Genomic DNA, 17829 nt, shown 5'->3' on the forward strand with positions numbered 1-17829 from the left:
CCCCTTCCTCCATTCCCCTTTCCCCCTCACTCCCCTTTCCCCCCACTTCCGCTTTCCCTCCCATTCCCTCCCCCTTTTTCTCCCCTTTACCCTCCCTATTTCCCCCCTTTCCTCTCCTGCCTTCCCTTAAAGCTCTGGTGTCGCTAAAAAAGGCAGGAGGTTGCAGCCTTCCTTGTGGAGAGGGGGCTTGAGAGGAGTCGGGTTTATGACAGTTTATTGGTGCGGTCTCACTATGTTACTGTTATCTCCCTGTTTCACGGGCTGCTCCCCAAGCCCTTTGCCCGAGGGAGAGGCAGCGGGCACCCAGCCTGGCAGAAGGCAGCAATGATTTTTATGTGCAATGGGCAGGAAACGGAGCTGCATCCTGTGCAGCGACTTGTGCTTCCTCCTGAACCTGTCCAGTGGGGCTGTGCAAGCTCAGACATGCTCTGCTGTGAATTTTAAAAAAATACATAGATAAATTCTGCTGCCTTCAAGACAGGACCATCTGCCGGTATGATGTTGTCTCAGGGCCAACTTTCCTGAAGAGAATTAGGGAATAACCTTATAATCATCTTCTGCATCCAAGCCTGTGTGATTCTTGAGGTATTGCTTCGGCATCTTTGGTCAGAAAGCTCTTAAGCAAGACATGCAGCAGAAGCTGATGATTAAGCTTTTAATATGGAAACTGGAATACTCCACTCTTCTCAACAAAGAGTGTGCAAATGCTTAAGTTGGAGGATTGCCCAGCCACTAGGCCAGAGTGGTTTTGGCTGAAGTACATCTTATCTTTTATGTTGCAGAGTCTTAAAATTTTTCCTCTAAATCAATTTTTTTTGGTTTGAGCATTCTGCATCCTGTTAGGGCTTCTGAAGCTGTTGACCCAGCATCTCAATTGGTGAAGATTCTGTGGCTCACAGGGAGCTTTGACCTGTGCTCTGTGGAAGGATAGGCTCAGAATCCTGCTTTTTCTTCTGGATGCATATGATGGTTAAGGGTTTGGCATAGTGGCATAGGCTTTCTGCTTTTTAATTTGTTGGGGATATGCTGCAGTGAGCTTTACAAACTACGAGGCTGGTAAAATGACACTTCCATGGCCTTGCCTTTCTTATACCACCTTGCTCTAAACTTCTGTGTGCATTTACCCCTGTTTAGCAGCATAATGCTGTAGCCACCTCTCAATGAATCACAGGTGAATCACAGTGTCCCTGGAAGGCAGAGGGTCAAGCTCTTCTGCCCAAGAAGGTTGGGGAAAAAATGTAAACAATTTTAATATTTCTGGTCAGAAAACACAGATGGCAGAAGCTTTTACTCACTCTCCTAAATTCCTCTGTTTGAACTCTGATTGCTTTTCTTCAGATCAAGGGAGATTCATCTCCCACTTGTTTCCCACTAATGTGCTGAGGTGGGAGGTGGAAGAGGAAGAGAGCCACAGGAGATGCAAACTAATATCAGAACTGCAATTCCAATACCTTAATATTGAGTGATAACCCTCTAAGTTGAAAACTTACAGATGAACAATGCCTGGAATGGAATCTTAATCTCAAATATTTTTTATAGCATGTCTTAGAGCCTTTGGTGTATGATGAACCTGATGCTTCTAACACTGAAGTAAAATCAAATGGTAGAAGAACTCTAAAGGAAATGAGATAATACCTCAATAGAGAAAAAGTGTCCATTTCTTTTAGTAAAAATATTTTTCATTTGGCCAGACTGTAGCTTTGGGAGAAAGGTAAAGAAAGTTCTCCTGATAAATTTAAATAGATGTTGCACTTAACTCTGTACTGGGCAGGAACCTCTGAGTGATAAATGATGAATCATGGCTTTTTAGGAACTCCAGGGCTGTATACAGGCCTAAGGGCAGGATTATTGAAACCACTAATGTAGTGGTCTTCCCGTGATCAAAACTAAACTTAGCCCATAACCAACTCTACCTGTTCTTAAACCATCTAACTATATAGACAGACTTGTAATGTGAAGATAATATTTTCAGCTATTGCAATACTTGGCAACTGTGGTTGTGTTGGGCTGACTCAGAAATTGTAGCCTAGGGCTTTCTTGATACTGGAGGTACAGTGCTCATTGCCACAGCTTTAGTTTACTGCCTCTCCTACAGCAAAGGTGACTTCTCCAGCTTTTTACCCTCTCTCTTCAAGGTGTGGAAGACCCTTACCATGAACGTAGTGGAATTGCAATGATCTCTACTGCCTCATGTCCCTGCCTTTCTCCTTCCATGTGTCTTCTCCCAAAGCTGCTGTTACATGTAAATGAAGTTCTGGGCTTTGCAGTAATGTAGATTTTACTTTCAGCCTGCAGGACTGGGTAGAAAATAATAAATCAGTGAACAAAAAACTAAAACTGTTAAATTAGTGCCACTCCACAAATACAGGCTGGTGGTAGCAGCCTTGTCTCTTCCACACTCCCTCCCTGCAAATTCCTTTAAGAATGACTCTGGACTTGGGTGCTTTTTCATTTCCCCCCCCTCTACAACTGAGTTGCAATAGATCACCGATAAAAACAAGATCTTTACAAAATTGTGCCCTTTCACCCAGTTATAGAGGGACTGGACTCCCCATTCTTACACTGAGCCAGGGCCCTGTCATTGTGAGTCCTACTGGGATTTTTATTAAAATTGGTGCCTTCAGTGCCTCCCACAACAGCTTGTAACTCCTTTCAAACAGTCAATTTGGTTAATAAGTGGAATTTGTCTCTTCTTCCACCTACTCCAACAAGGCCTCTCTGTCATGTAGTTCAAACTTAACTGCTTAAATTAATATAATTTCATCTAGGCTTTTGTTGCCATGTACTTGCTAAAAATCAGCTTCTAAATCTGACAGTTTTTAAAAGCATGCTGGATTTCGGAGTGCTGTATCTATGTGAACATCAGAGTGCTCATTCTCTTCTGGAATAATGTTCTCCTCGCAGCCTGAGGTTTAACGTCTCTTTCCTTTGCCACTTTTTAAAAACATCTACTGTCCATCTGCACAACCCCAGCAATCGATGACTACCTGTCTTTTTTTCTTCTTTTTTTTCCTTCCCTAGCCTGAGGTGCCTGTAGTGATTCCCTCTGCTGAAACAAAAACTCCAGAGCAGCAAAATCTTTAGTTTCCCTCATGCCTGATGAAAGATTAGGAATGAGTGAGCAAAACACATCATTTAAAAAACATATGTTGCATAATAATATTAGTATATAACTTCCTAAAGGTCTGGCAGTTCTGCAAGAAGGAATCGGTCTCCTGTTCTCAAAACAATGCAAGTAAACAACAGTAGGTAGAAGCATTGCTAAATCCATGGATGCTGAGGGCTATCACCTGGAAAAACATGCTATTTATAGTTTTATGTGCTACATCTCATTACAGCTGTATAATCTCAGTGGAGTTCAAAGTATGGGGAGAGAGGAAGCAGAACTTCATTTTCCAAGTTATTTAATTTAATACAAATGAGGGAGGAAGCATTTTAGTGCTCTGACCTTCCCACTGCTTGGGCCGTGGTAGAGCAAAAGGCCTTCTAAAAGGGAATTTTCATGCTTATTTGGTGCAACAGCCTAACTGAGCTGCTGTAAGTAAAAAAATGTGGTTCACGATGACTGCCAGTCTCCTACTCAGTGCCTTTGTTCAGACTTGCCTGGTCACATGCAAAAGAAACAGATGTGACAGCAACTGCTGAATAATCACCCCAATACAGTCATCTAAAATGGAGCTGATTTGAGGATGGAGCTTTTGCTTTTTATGTGGCCTGTCCTATTTCTGGGCTTGTGGTGCTGGAGGCTTCTTGTCTTCCACAAAGGATGTGTCCTGCCAAGCTCTTTTTCCCTACACTACAGCTGTGTGTCCTCCCTGTCTCCTGCTGTAAGGCTGCACAAGTGTGCAGGTATGAAACAGCGTGACAAGAAGAGATGCTGTGGTAACTCACTGCAAGCAGAGCTTTTCAGGCTTTCCTGAACCTGTGTGAGAGTTCTAACCTGTGATGCAGAGCCTAGAAATATGAATCTAGTTTAAAAAAAGAAAGTATTTCATCTTCATCTGTTTCTGCTGGCCTGGGGTAGCTGCCAGTACTTCCTCCCACACAACTGCACCTCCAGCATTTCATCTCCCCTGAGGCTCCTTCCAGAATACAAAGTGTCCCGTGGCCCAGCTTGGCACAGGACAATACCTGTGTCTCTGCAGCCAAGCAGGATGTGTATTTTGTCTTATTTGTTTTCCCTGTCTCTTTACTTTGCATTGAGGCAGGTGCTGAAGGAACCCTGGTCTTTGCAGGGCAGCAGGGGTGCAATGGCAAGTCCCACTGTGACACTGAATCTGGGTGATGGCTTTTCCTTGTCAGTTTGTCCTGGCTGTGCTGGAGGTCACAGCATCCTACCAGGGCTGCACCTTGTCCACCACAGAGAACAAGTGAGGAGATCATCCACACAAGATGCTCTAGGCCATTAGCACACCCAAATGCCATTAGTCCTGCCCTTCTAGCTTCTTTCAGGGTCATAGAAGTTGGTGGTTTTCATGTCCAACCCTAAAAGAATTTTTCCTCCCCTAAGTCATCTGAGCAGTCTAAACTCAAGCCACCAAACCCCTGACATGCTGATAGTTATGTGCATTACATTTTTAGGTATTTGAGAGGTCTCATAAATCCCTGCTAAAGGAATTATATTTAGAAAGTATCTTGTAACATCCTTAATGGCTGGTCACTTACCTTGTCTGTGCAGCACTGAAAGACTTCCAGCCTCCTTGCCTGACCACAAATTTGTCATATTGTGTTCTGACCTCTGGATAAATAAGGCCAATACCAATGTTGGTGGTTCAGCTGTAAGGTGACTTCTAGGGCTGTTACACAGCTTGCTTTTTCCCCACGCCCTGGTGTTCTAAAATAACGCGTCCATGTTTTTTCCTTTCCAGTCTTTAGCTATTGTGTTATTGAGAGCAGCCTGCCAACAGATCTGAGTGAAACGATAATGGAGGTCTGCCTTCCTGAAAAATGCCATTGCTGGAGAAGAATTTTCTATATATGAATTTCTAGGGTAATCTTAGTGCTGTCAATTACGCTGTGGGCGAGTCAAGCAATAAAGGGGAGCTTGGCATATGACACCCTATCCAGTACTGCAATCACCAGCAGTGAAGTCTGTGGACACATGGCTGATAACTTGAATACCAGTTTTTAGTGGCAACTGCAATCCCCATCTGTGTTCATGTGGCTCTGAATGCCTTCACTTGATACTTCTGTTCACTGTTCCCTTGTACGCGTTGGAATGCAGCCCACAACAGAAAACATGTAATTCAAATCACTTTCCTTAGGAAAGTGGGATCTTCTGAATGCATTGTGCCTCCCCCCCACTCCTCTTTATATCCCTTACAGCCAGTCAGTTATACAGAACCTGTGTAATTCCAGAAAAAAGTATAGACCAGAGAATTATGTGGTCTCTTCCTTATAAATATGGAGGGATAGCTCTTCACCACAAGTTTCTGAAGTTGTAATAAGAGTAGAGGGAAGAGCAGGGAAGATAAGGCTTTGAGAGCATTTAGCAGGCATGTGGAAAATGTAGAGTGGAGCTCTGCCTAGCTCTTTGTTGCTTCTAGGATTATCTTGTCTGGGGATTTTTTTGGCAACAAAAAATTATTTACTGTTTGGCCATTTCTGCTCCATGATAGCTGTGATGTGGAGGTGACTTCTACTTTAGGAATCTCATGTGTCCAGTAGTATGTATATAAGCCAGGCACCAGTGTTGGTCCAGTCATGAGTCACCCTCCTTCTCCTGCTGCAAAGGAGCACAGATGAAACCGATTTCCTTCCAGAGCAATGCTGTTCACTTTTTCCAGCCTGGAAACTTTAGATTGACAATTCAAAGCTAAATATAAACTGGCTGGCTACAGGGAGTGACTCAGATGCAACAACCAAGTCTGCCCTATCACCACTTCCAAAAAGCCCTGTTGGCTTTTCAGCATGAGGAGCAGAAGCAGGTGGGGAACTAGTCTGAATTTTAATCTTTTTCTGTCCAGTTGTCCTGTCTCCTGTTGGCACAACTGACTTAAAGAATCAAGAGCCAGTCCTTGCTCTGAAGTAATTCTTGGGGATTCTTCCTTCTCTGGGGAACTGTTCCCTGGCACTGCAGGTGGAGTGTTGACATACCAGCACATTTTCTTGTGCCTGTGCCGGATATGAAGCACAGACCACAAACCATAGCTTCCTCCTCAGCAGTGGGGAGGAGTGGTGAATCACTGTGCCTGTTAGCTTTGGAACAGCAAGACGTGCTGCAAAGTCTACAAGGGGCAGTCTTGAGTATGTCTGGCTTTATCAGGGTGGTGCTGTCCTGCTGCCATAGTTGTAATAGCTCAGAGCCCTCAGCTGCTGTGTAACCAGAGCAGTGCATGTGCAGGCCAGTAAATCAGAATGCACATGAAAGCACATAACTTTTTACTCTATAAGTGAAATATCATAGAGCCTTGACTTTGTGTGAGTACAGAAACAAGCTCAGCAAAGCAATTGCTGAAAGCTTGATTTGAACAAGCTCTAAATACTTGGGAAAGTGGTTTGAGCAGGTGATGTTGTCACGCTGGTCCAAAAAAGGGACTTGCTGTTTATAGTCCATAGCTGATCCACTCGGTGGCTTGGTTTGCTTGGAAACTCTGATAACAATAATAGAACACAAACCTCAGCAGTGACTCTCTTGCCAGGCCTGGCTCCTCTTCCTATAAAATCTTTATCCCATACTCCAGTTTCTTCTGACTCTCAGGCATGCTTGCTTGGGACTGGGCTTCCATCTGTTGTGTTGATGGTGGTGAGCTCCTTCTGCAAGTTCATACAGTTCTTTTGTTTGGTTGTAAACCAGTAAGAAGGCTTATTCAGAAATGAGAAAGAGTGAAGTAACTTCCTTTAGTGTTCTCCTACCTTTCCCATTTTGCAAACCTAGACAAGATGCTATGAAAAGCTAGTTCATCTGAAGGCCTAGGCTGATCCTGGTTTTGCCACATGGAGGGAAAAGATCAGTCCCTTGGGCAAATGTTGGCTCCATCTGCTCTCTGGGTACGTTAACTCTGAGTGTGATATCAAATGAGTTGATTGCAGAGGTAGGAGTGGTCCTGGCAGGAAGTGCCTCTGTTATGAGGTGCTGCAGAAACTCATCCTGAGCTAAGCTCAAGAAGAGAACATAAAGACAAAGATTATCTAAATTCAGTGCTAAGAGTTGCTTGTTCAAGTTGCACTTGTTGCTTTATTTAGCTTCTGCTAAAGACCTTGGTAAAGGTCTTGACAGCAGCAACTGCCTTCTCAATGACTTACCTCCCTGGTAACATTACTGTTGAGCGAGCTGTTCCTTTATGGCCACAAGTCATGAAGGCTCTGAAATTGAACACTTTTTTTTTTTGTTGTTCCTTCTTCTCTGCAGATTTCTGAGTCCCCTGAACATGGTCATTGGCGGTACCGTGGTGGTGCTGGTGTTCCTGGGGTTTGTGTGGATGTCGCACAACAAGGATATTCTCCGCAAGCTGAAGAAGCAGTATCCAACCACGTTCGTGGTGGCCATCATGCTGTCTAGCTACTTCTTGATCTCCTACCTGGGAGATGTCATGGTGTTCATGTTTGGGATCACACTTCCTCTCCTCTGTAAGTAATTTTTCTCTTCTCTGTGGGTCCAGAGGGGTCTGACTTGAGTCTGCAGATTCTAAATTGGCTGTTGCGCCTTTGCTATCTCTGTTTAAATGATCCCAGAGCAGAATTGTGGGGGAGTGGACACAAAACAGCACAAGCCATCTTCAATGTCATTATTAAATGGGTACCTGTGGCTACTTAAACAGTCATTGATACGTCATCATCTTCCACTGATGTCATGGTGCTGGAATGTGTCTTAAGATGAGTGCTGCAAGAACTATGCATTCCCTGAGCATTAACAATTAATGAGTGTGTTTCTGTCCTGCAGTGATGTTTGTCCATGCTTCTCTGAGGCTCCGGAACATACAGAACAAGCTGCAGAACAAGATGGAGGGAATAGGCTTGAAGAAGACCCCAATGGGCATCATCCTGGATGCTCTAGAACAGCAGGAGGATAGCATCAACAAAATCGCTGACTACATATCTAAAGTGAAGGAGTAAGCAGCTGCAACATGGCATTTTCACCTGTTGCAGGAGTGTAGTTGCTATTTACTATTGTTCAAGCTTGCTTTCAGTTTGTGTACAAAACAGGAAATGCATGTGGTACAGGTTAATAGTTGCAGGATACAGGTATTCCAAGGTCTTCAGGGCTCCTCTAAGAACATAAGAACAGCAACTTTTTTCTATTGTATAGCAAAATGTTCTGGTGTTTACACAAATACATACTAACTTAATCATGTTTGCTTGTCTCTTCTTCTGGGGGTAGAGGAGGAAGAGATGGAAACCTATGGAATGCAGTCTCTCAAACTGTCTTGTAACAAATTTGTCTATTAAAGTAACATCCCCTTCATCTCAGTTCTAAAAGATTGCAGTTTAGCCAGATTATGCTGGGTAGCACCTTCAGCCTGGTGATGATCAAGGTGAGCTGGAATGTATCAAAAGTAGGTATCTCTTGCATCCTCCAAATCCCTCCCTTGAATGGTATTTACAGAGACCACGTTGCCAGCTTAACTGGCAGGGGGTAAAACTGTGCAGTACTTGTAACGAGTCTGGGTTCTGTCCTCACCTCACACTCCTTCTTCAGCAGCCATGAAAGAGTCTAAATAGATGTAAGCATGAAGAGTACACGTGGCACTGTGCCTGCCAGCTCCAGTAAAATGTACCTTTGCTCTCTCCAAAATCCTGATCTGTAGAAACTGCTCCTTTCTGCAGGAGAGCCAAACTTCCCTGTGTGCCAGCTAAACTGTGGCCAAGCACAGGAGAAGAAGAAATGTGCAGATAGGTTGGATAAGCTGGGTTTCTACCCCATTGATGTTTTTAAATACTGCTACTTAAGGACTTACCTTGTTCTGCTTTAGTCTGTATAGGCTGTTTGTAGATGGAGGTGTATGTGTGGTTTCGAGCGTGGGTCATCTTTTTCTTTCCTCTTAACCAGAATGCAAAGATATAAGTCAAACATGCATCCTTTGACTCTGTACTTCTGGCACTCATCAAAGGAATAAACTGGATTTCAGGTTTACAAGTCAAAGCAATAAATGTCAAGATACAGTTTTTGAAAACCCATTCCAAATTCATGAAGATATTTGCCTGTTAGAACTCTTGAAGCTGAGAGCAGTGTGGGGGATTCTTTTACATATATAGATTTTAACTGCCAGCTCTGATGGAATCATCTTGATAACATGAGCTTGCCAACAATGTGGGGGGAAGTTGTCCAGGTGACACTCCATTTCAAATAATCTTGCATTTCTCTTTTCTAACCAAGTAATTAATTTAATAAAAAAGGAAGGATCCTTGAAGTTGAAGCTTTTATGTAACTTGCCATGCTGTTTTCATAGTGAACTGCGTAGAAATCTGATCATGTCATTCCATTTAAGTGTTAAAGTGATCAGTATTTATCAAAAATGTCTGTATATTCCAGCAGAAGAGTCAATGGCCTGTTCCTCACTTGTAGCGCATGGTCTTTGTTTTTTGAAAGCTGTTTCCACACTTAAAGAACATAGTAGCCTATGACTTCATCATTACTGTAGAATTTTAAGAACTGCACAGTTATGACGAAAAATAAATTCTAAGGATTTGAAACTGAAGCTTGTGGCTGTTTCTGTGTTTGGTGGAACTCCAGGAGGGGGGTGGGAGATCTGCTGTCACCCTGCAGCTCGTGCTGTGAGCCCGTGTAGGGGATTAAGCTCCTGGCTTTGACTGCTCCGTGTCTGTATTAGCTTTGCTGGGGCACAAGGGACCTCTGAACTGAAATGTTATAGCCTTGCTCTTGCATCCTTAAAAAGGCTGCTCTACAGAGGTGGAATACTTAAGATATTTGTTCATGCTGTTCCAGTCTCTTATATAACTCTACTTAACTGGGATTTAACTTTTCTTTTAATTACCTGAGAGGGATTTCTGCACCAAGGAGTACTGGGAGCTGTGCCTTGAGCAGTACTAGGAAGCCAGCTCTGCTGCAGTCAAACTGATGGTGTGATCTCTGTATCTGGCTGCCTGGCTCCTCCTGGGATCACTGGAGAGGCTGCTTGGTGGGAGAACACGGATCAGAGCAGGGCTCCACAGGTCCTGTCTGTACACCCTGGTAAGACGTGTTTGGCAGCTTCTGGGTGTAGCAGTAATTTGTGCCTGGCAGCTTGAGCTGGAGACTGTAAAGCACTATATTATATTTTCCTTTGTGCTTCCCTGTCCCAGCTGCTGAAGTCTGAGCTGCACTAGCCTGGCCCTGAAGCCAGTCTGGAGAGCAGCTACTCCAAGAGCTTTCTCGGGGAATTGTTTTTTGCATTTGCTGCTGTGCTCCATGCAAGGGCTTGGTTAGAAGTACCAAGCTCCTTCCCTTTCCTACTCTTAACCACTACCAAAAGTGGGGGCTGCAATAAAAATTACTTCAATTTTTTTTTACATCTCTGCCATCCAGACATGGCTCTTCCTTTCCCTTTATGTGATACTTAAAAGCTACTTGCTCTGTCTTAGGCAATAAACCAAGAGGGTTTTCTAAGTCTAGAGCATTACAGTTGCAAACAGAAGCTGAGCTGAGAAGGAGCTTTACAAGTTTGAAAGATAGAGCTTGGAAAGAGACCATTTCCATAGACCATCTCTATCTAGGTGATAGATACAGAAAGGACAAGGACAAATGAAAATTTAAACTCATGATAGTAGAGACTACCTTGGATTCAATGAGGTCCTGGACATTGCTGATACTGCAGGACTATTATAATAAACATGGGAAGGGGGAGCAGGGTTGGACTGGGATTTAGGTGCCAGAGGAAGGCTGTTAAGAGTTACCACTAAGAGACTAACTCACCTGAAGGAAATTCTGCCAGGAGCTGCAAAGCTGTGCCTTTGGATCGAATATCAGCCACAGGAAGGCAGGGGAGCTGCATTTTGGCCTTTGTTCTTTCCCTAAGCATTACAGCTTTAAAAAACGAACAAAAAAACTCCCAAACTGGTCTCTTGTGGATGTATTTTACAAGAGTGTGACTTACCTGCACTTGCTTTACAAAAAATGCAATGAAAAAATCTTTCATAAAGGATGAGGAGGAAAAAATGCCCTCCTCCTGTCACAAGAACAGTGTTGTAAGAAACCTGAAATGGCATTTCAGTGCACTCCAAGGTGGCTGCAATTAAGGAATACATTAAGACAGAGGTGAATCATGGGGAATGAAGATCACAGCTCTCAAAGCAGAACGTAGCAGCATTTTTTATATGCTGATCAGGTACAATACCCACTAGACTATGTTCTGAAATAGAGCTTGAAACCATCCAGGCGAGGTGTTTGTTTGTTGTACCAGAGCAGTCCTTCTGTCTGTGAGCATCTGGTTAGTGATGGAAGTGCTGCACACATCTTACAGAGAGAGCTTTATTTCATTTCTGTTTCCTTAGCCTAAAAAATGAAGCTGTATACATGAAACCCAAATAGATTTCTCACAGACAAGAGAATAATAAAGCAGCATGTGTGTGAAAAGAAAGATAAAGCACAGCGTGTTCCTGCAGAATCTGGCAGCAGAAGGACAACGTGGAAGCAAAGTAGTTTGCTGACAAACTAGAAAGACAAGGTTATTGATGCCTCTGAGAAAATACTCCCACAACAAACTGAAGCCTCAAATCCACTTGGCAGACAGATGGCAGCGGGATTGTTTGATACCTGGTGGAAATGCTTAGCACTGGGTTTTCCCATGCCAGCCGTTTCCACCACACTTATAAAAGTGTGTATCGCGAGCTTTGTTCCCAAAGAGTTGAATATACCACCTGGGTTCTGCAGAAAACATCTGCTGAAACTGTTGTAAGCAAAACTTGAACAGTCCTTATTCCAAGTTGTTTTCTTCAGGTCAGTCTGGTCTCACTCCAGCTGCTTTGGCAACGGCACCTGGACAAGGACAGTAAGTATGAGGAGGAGGAAATTTCTCAGTCTTATTTCCCAGACCAGTTTAGTCTAATACAAACCTTCAGAAAATGTAAAATGATCAAAAATATAAACAGCTGGGAGCTCCAGGGAGCTCTGGTTGGGAATTTCTTTGGTTTGTAATTTTCCACTTGCTGTTTGTGATGCTTTATGCCCAGGAAATCAATTTGAAGGTACTGAGTCCCTTCACGGAGCAAACAAACACCCAGCTTGGCTCAAGCAGTAAAACCCTATTTTAGAGATGAAGCTGAGGGTATTGAGGAAAAAAAGGAGTTACCAAGATCACACAGGATGGGGACAATAACAGCGTAATGCTCCCAAATCCAAGCCAAGTGGCCCAATGAGAACTAGAAAAAAAAAAGAAAACCCACCAAAAAAAACCCCACCCCAAACCCCCAACATATGTATCCCCTGCTGAGGGAATAATTATTTCTGTGTAGGTATAAATGAAAGCAAAATGAGGCCCACTATATTAAGATGTCAATATTAAAAGAAAAATTAATTACAAAATACTACTTGACCATTTCTAATTACAAAGGATTTTCTGTCCTCTTCCTCAAACCTTAGCAACGCTAAGAGGCATCAACATCACTAGCTACAAATACATCAGTCATCTTTCAGGATTTCTTGAATAATGATACAACACAAGGAAATATAAGAGGTCAGGAGAGCAAAAGGTTAAATCTGGTGGACAACATTTTGAGAAGTGGCCCATGAATTTGGTACCCAAGTAACAGCATCACCAAGATGCAGTTTTCACAGTTTTGAACTTGGATTCTTACACTGAGCTCACATGAGTCGTGACCACTAAGCACTTTTCAGTGGCAAAGATTTACTTGGAAACAAATATAAAAACTCCTGTGGTATTGCTACTTTCTTCCTTTAACCTTGCTCCATCTTCACTGCTGGTGCTTCCAATTTCTTTTTTTTCCTAACAGCACTAGAATTTTGCAGTTGATTTAATTAAGGGCAAAAAAAGATCGAGTGGCAAAGGATCAGTAAAATAATACACTCCTTGCTACCGGGTGAGGCAGGCAGGAGCAGGGCTGCAGCCTGTGAGTCTAGGCTGGATTTCAGTGTGGGCCAAGTGATGGTGCTTTCTTGTGTAAAGTGAGAGCTAAGATAAAACACAGCTATTGAAGAGAGAAACAAGGTTTTTATGGAGAACCGAGGCCAGGCTAATGTGAAAAATAATACCTCTTGCTCTCCCGAAACAAGCATCTTATAATAGCACATGCCTATCATAACTAATCTGCTATTAGTAGTATGCTAAGGTTGAGTTTCTGTGGGTTTATTAATCTCCTGACTGAATTTCCATTCTTTTACCTTATGGATGCAGACAGGGATGCACGAGGCTGCAGCCTCCATGCTTGTTGCCATTTCTCTGTGCAAGCCAGACCTTAGTGCTGCTGGAAAACAACCACCTGCATCCCAGGAACAGCAGCTCGACACAGTGATGCAGCTGATGATGCAGCATGCAGGTGCATTGCCAGCCCCACGAATGCCCAGATGTTTCCAACCCCAGCTGGGTGGATGTGATTCCCTCCCCTCGCCACCACAGCCCGGCACTTACCGGTCTAAGGTAAGCGACGTTGCTCTGACGGATGTCGTTGAGGAGCTGATCCCTCGGGGTTATTTCCACGAGGGGAGGAGGTCTTCTCCTGGGAATCGGTTTAAGTGTTTTGATCACGTCTTTGAGGTTGGTTTTCTCGGCGGGTTCCACGTATTCCGGCACGGCGGGTTTGCGCTGAATCTTCTTCAGCTTGACCACTTTGAAGCTGACGGGTTTCTCTCTGCAGGGCTGCTCCGGGGCCGGCTGCCTCGTGCTCTCCTGCCTTTTGCTCAGGGACACAGCTGCAGGGACGGGTGGTTTCGGGGCTTGTGGGGGCTCGTGCATCCTCACCTGGGGCAGAGGTCCCCCCAGCATTTCCCACATGCCGGGAGGCAACCCAAGTCCATTCTCCAGCATCGCTATCAACTCTTTCTGCTCTTTCATTTGCTGCTGCCTTTGCCCCTCTTGCCTCTTCTGCCTCTGCTTGTCCAGGTTTCTGCTGAGCAGGTTGGTCACCACCATCCTGGGCCCCGGCAGTTCGAAGTGATAGCCCATTTTCAGGAGGGTGGTGTTGGCTTTCAGCAGCCTGGCGATCTCCATCTCTGCCTGGTGGCCCAGCATGCCCCGCTGGTTGTGGAAGCGGAGCTCCGTCAGCGTCTCGTTGTACTGGAGGCACCGCATGATGGCCACGATCCCTTTGCCAGAGATGAAGTTAGAGTCGATGTTCAGCGTGGTGATGCTCCTGTTCTCCCTCAGCATGTTGGCCAGGGCAAACGCCACGTTGTCATCGGCCCCCACGTTGGCCAAGCTGAACGTTTTTATGTTCTTATTCTTTTTCATGGCATTCACAAAGTCTATCAGCATTTCCTTGGGGACGTTTTCGATGTTGTTCAGGTTGAGCTCCTTCACATCTGGGTTGTTTTTTCGGACCTTCTCCAAACTCTCTTCTAAATTGGTTTGATTCCCTGAAGGCCTGGCACTGAGCTTCATGAAGCTGGTATCCAGAGCTAACTTTTGGGGGATGTTCAATTTTGATATTTTCTTTTCATTTTCATTTGGCTTTTCTTTGATTTCTCCCGGTTCTGTACTTGGTTTCTTATTTATCTGATCACTGTGACAGTTCTCATTGGTGTAATTCTCCTTTGTTTGCAATTCAGTCTCATCTTCCTCTTCTTCTTCCTCCTCTTCATCATCTTCTTCTTCCTCCTCTGCTTCTTCTTTCTCATCCTCCTCCTCCTCTCTCTCTTTATCGTTTCCATCTTTCTTTGTCTCCCCAAATTGTGTTCCTGAGTTGGACACATGCTCATTTTGGTAATGTCTCTCTTTTCCCTCTGCTCCTGGCATCCTCCCGCCGGCTGCCTCGCCACTGCCACCGGCCTTTCCTTCCATCTCCTCTGCAGTGCTTCTCTGAGGAAGACAAAACCTCACAGCTGAAATAACTGAACACAGCTTTGTTACAGTAACTTTCTACTCAAACATGTAGCAGTTGGACTTAGATCTCTCTATGTCCATACATTAGAGAATAATCCTTCAAAGTGTCACTGCCTGGAAGTCCAGACTGTGCTGGTGGACAGAGGAACAACTTGTTCTTAAAGAGGCTGCAAACCAGGTTCTCTTCTTTGCTTACAAAATTAAGTCCTGACAATTAAATCCTGAACATGTTTAATGCTGTGTTAAAATGGTCCTTGAACTCTTCTGGGGGCTGAGTCTCTGATCCAAAGTCTCTTTATGGATCTTGTGTAATTTGTATCTTTTCTTTGACAAGAGACAACATTTCTTTCATATGCCACAAACCATTGGAAATCAGTGTGAACCACTCATGGTTTGCTCAGCCCAAGGGGGATTAAAGAGGTCACATTGTGACCACAGTGGAGTCACCCAGCACATGGTACAACAAGGCCGCCTGCTCTGGTACTGCCAGAGCATCACAGCCAAGGAAGCACCTCACTGAGGATAAAGCAAAATATTAGCTCAGTTTTGAGTCCAGAGATAGGAAACCAAATCTTGCACACAAAGCTGTTGCAAGGCCATGGGGCTTCTCACAACCAAATAAAGTTAGTTATGGATTTCTATCATCTCCAGAGACATCCCCCCAGCTGAGATTTTTTTTTTCAAGCATCTTTTTGCAAGTGTATCCTCCATCACTGAGAAATGCTAATAAAATCAAGCTGTTTTGCAAAGATTGGCACTACTTCAGGCAGGGCTTGTGGTGCACCCAAAGTCTGACAAAATGGTCACAGTCGCCTCTGCCCTCGGGGCTGTGGCTCCTGCCTGCTGTGGTAGTGGAGGGGTTTAGTGTGGGGATCGTTTCACCAGTTGTCAGCAGCCAGCTCCACACCCAAATTCCAAAATTTCTTTGAGGGTGAGAGTGTTACAGGAAGAGAAAACACCACAAATTTCCCCAAGAAACCTGCCCAGGGAAATCTGCGATATACCGTGTTGGTCTGTATTAGCAGAACCACTGGTATTTAAAACAAAAATAAAATAAATCAGTTACCTCAAATTCACTTAGGTTTGGGTATGGATGTGTTTCATCTGGCCAAGTTTCAATTCTATTAACCTATTTTTAAGTGTGGCCCTCATCCTGAAAGATATCTAAGTATGACCTTAACTTTATTTCAAAGTCGTAGGGACAGTCAAATAAATTTAAGGACTGTATTGAATAGGGTTGGGCTTGTTCCTGCAGTTTGCATGCTTAGCTATTAGTGAATGTTTCACCTTGTTAAAATGCAGTGGTTTGGGTTTATTCTCCAGTAGATCATTAAATTCTGTCAATTAATTAATTTAATAAGTACGATTAATGTAGTCTTTTATGGAAAAGCAACATGATGTTGTTTCTTATGCAAAGTCAAACGCATTTTAGTTACATCCCCCAAACTAATCTTGTGACAATTTCTCAGTGATTTGCTTTACTGAAACAGAATTAGGATTTTCCTAAATTAAAAAGCTTAAGTAAATATTTGGGAAAAGTAATTAAAAAATTACTAACCCTGACATCAGTCCAAGCTGGATTCTGTCACTGCTGAGGCTTTTAGGATTAATCTAAATTTGTTTGTACTATGCATTATGTAAGGGACAGAAGCAGAGGCAGGTTAAGGTATTAAAGCTGTAAAACAGATTGCACAGCAGATGCATAATAAATATTTGTGATTTTTTGCTTGTTACCTCAGAGGGCAAGAGGGTGACGGGAACTCTCTCATCCTCGAGCATGCGTCTGGATGCCTTCTGCCAGTACAGGTAGTCAACCAGGGACCTGTGGTCAAAGCTCCCTGTGGGGGGTTTCTCTGTCTGATCCTTCTGTATCATCCCAGTCGGGACTTCAGGGTCTGGGGCCATGACTTCCATCTCACTCTGCAGCTCCTTGAGCTCCTCAGGGGACAGGTTTGCCAGGATTTCATCTTCATCGATGTCCTCGGGACAAACGGCTTCATCGGAGTTCTGGCCGAGTTCAGACATGTTCATTCTTCTCTCCTTCCTCTACGTCTTTTTAAACCTACAGAGAAAGCTAAATTTCAAAGGATTTTACGTTCTTTCCCCCTTCACTAGCAGTAGTTCATCCTGTTAAATCGACAACTTCATGTTTTGGTCATGAGCTGTGGCAGCTCTCGGTCTCAGTGCGGGGGACAGCCCCTGCAGCTAAGACTATATTAAGCTGCACTTGGCTGGATAAGGAGAATTTATGGCAATGCTCCATTTTCAGCAACCTGTCAGCTGTGCAAACCCTTCTGACATTTCAGTGCAGCTGGTGTGTCCCCCATTGAGGGAGGCAGGGGACAGCCATTTTCCAGAGGATTCCCAGGACACTGCGCCATTCACTTCACCCCACGCTGGAATTGCTGTAGGTGGGCAGAGTGACGTTAATGGTACCTGTGAGGTGCCTGTGGGAAGAATCAGCACAAGGTCTCTGCATCCATGGTGTCTCTGATCTATCACAAAAGCACCAGGGACTGCAGGCTCTGCACTGCCTTTAGCCAGGTCTAAACCCTGGCTGGACATCACAGGTGGTTTTGGTGTGAGAGCAGCCAGCCACAATTGATGACCTCTCCCAAACACCACATCCTGGTTAAGGTAAAAATCCTCCAAGATGGAAAAAAGCAGGTGAACACTTGGTACAACACACACCTGCCTGGGGACAGAGGTCCACGCAAGGACCAGCTCCAGCCCTTTGAACCAGCCTGAACAGTCCCAACGGGAGCATTTCCCACAGCACATCCATGCCCTGCTTCCATCCAGTTTGCTCAGGGACAGTCCCAATGCCCTGCTTCTCGACTGGCCTGTCTCCATCATGAACATTATTTGAACTGTCAAAGCATCCTGGTTGACAGCT

At 44.2% G+C, this 17829-nt stretch overlaps 2 protein-coding genes across 2 annotated transcripts in view; one reads left to right on the plus strand and one right to left on the minus strand.

Moving 5' to 3' along the window:
- ARL6IP5 (ADP ribosylation factor like GTPase 6 interacting protein 5) overlaps positions 1–8293 on the plus strand; it is an 8846-nt gene extending 553 nt beyond the window's left edge. The window contains exons 2-3 of the mRNA XM_027700632.1: positions 7352–7569; positions 7883–8293. Coding sequence (XP_027556433.1) covers positions 7352–7569; positions 7883–8055 — 391 coding nt within the window. The 3' untranslated portion in view covers positions 8056–8293. The remainder of the gene's footprint in view (positions 1–7351; positions 7570–7882) is intronic.
- A 3098-nt stretch (positions 8294–11391) lies between these two features.
- LMOD3 (leiomodin 3) lies at positions 11392–17148 on the minus strand. The gene is made up of 3 exons (XM_027700603.1): positions 16668–17148; positions 13524–14909; positions 11392–11914 (listed from the first exon to the last, which is right to left on the minus strand). Exons 1-3 carry the CDS (start codon positions 16962–16964, stop codon positions 11888–11890), a joined length of 1710 nt encoding a protein of 569 aa, XP_027556404.1. The 5' UTR covers positions 16965–17148; the 3' UTR covers positions 11392–11887.
- Positions 17149–17829: the final 681 nt, after the last annotated feature.

Source organism: Neopelma chrysocephalum, unplaced genomic scaffold (assembly GCF_003984885.1).
Source record: "Neopelma chrysocephalum unplaced genomic scaffold, ASM398488v2 Primary Assembly neopelma1_147, whole genome shotgun sequence".
NCBI lineage: Eukaryota > Metazoa > Chordata > Aves > Passeriformes > Pipridae > Neopelma > Neopelma chrysocephalum.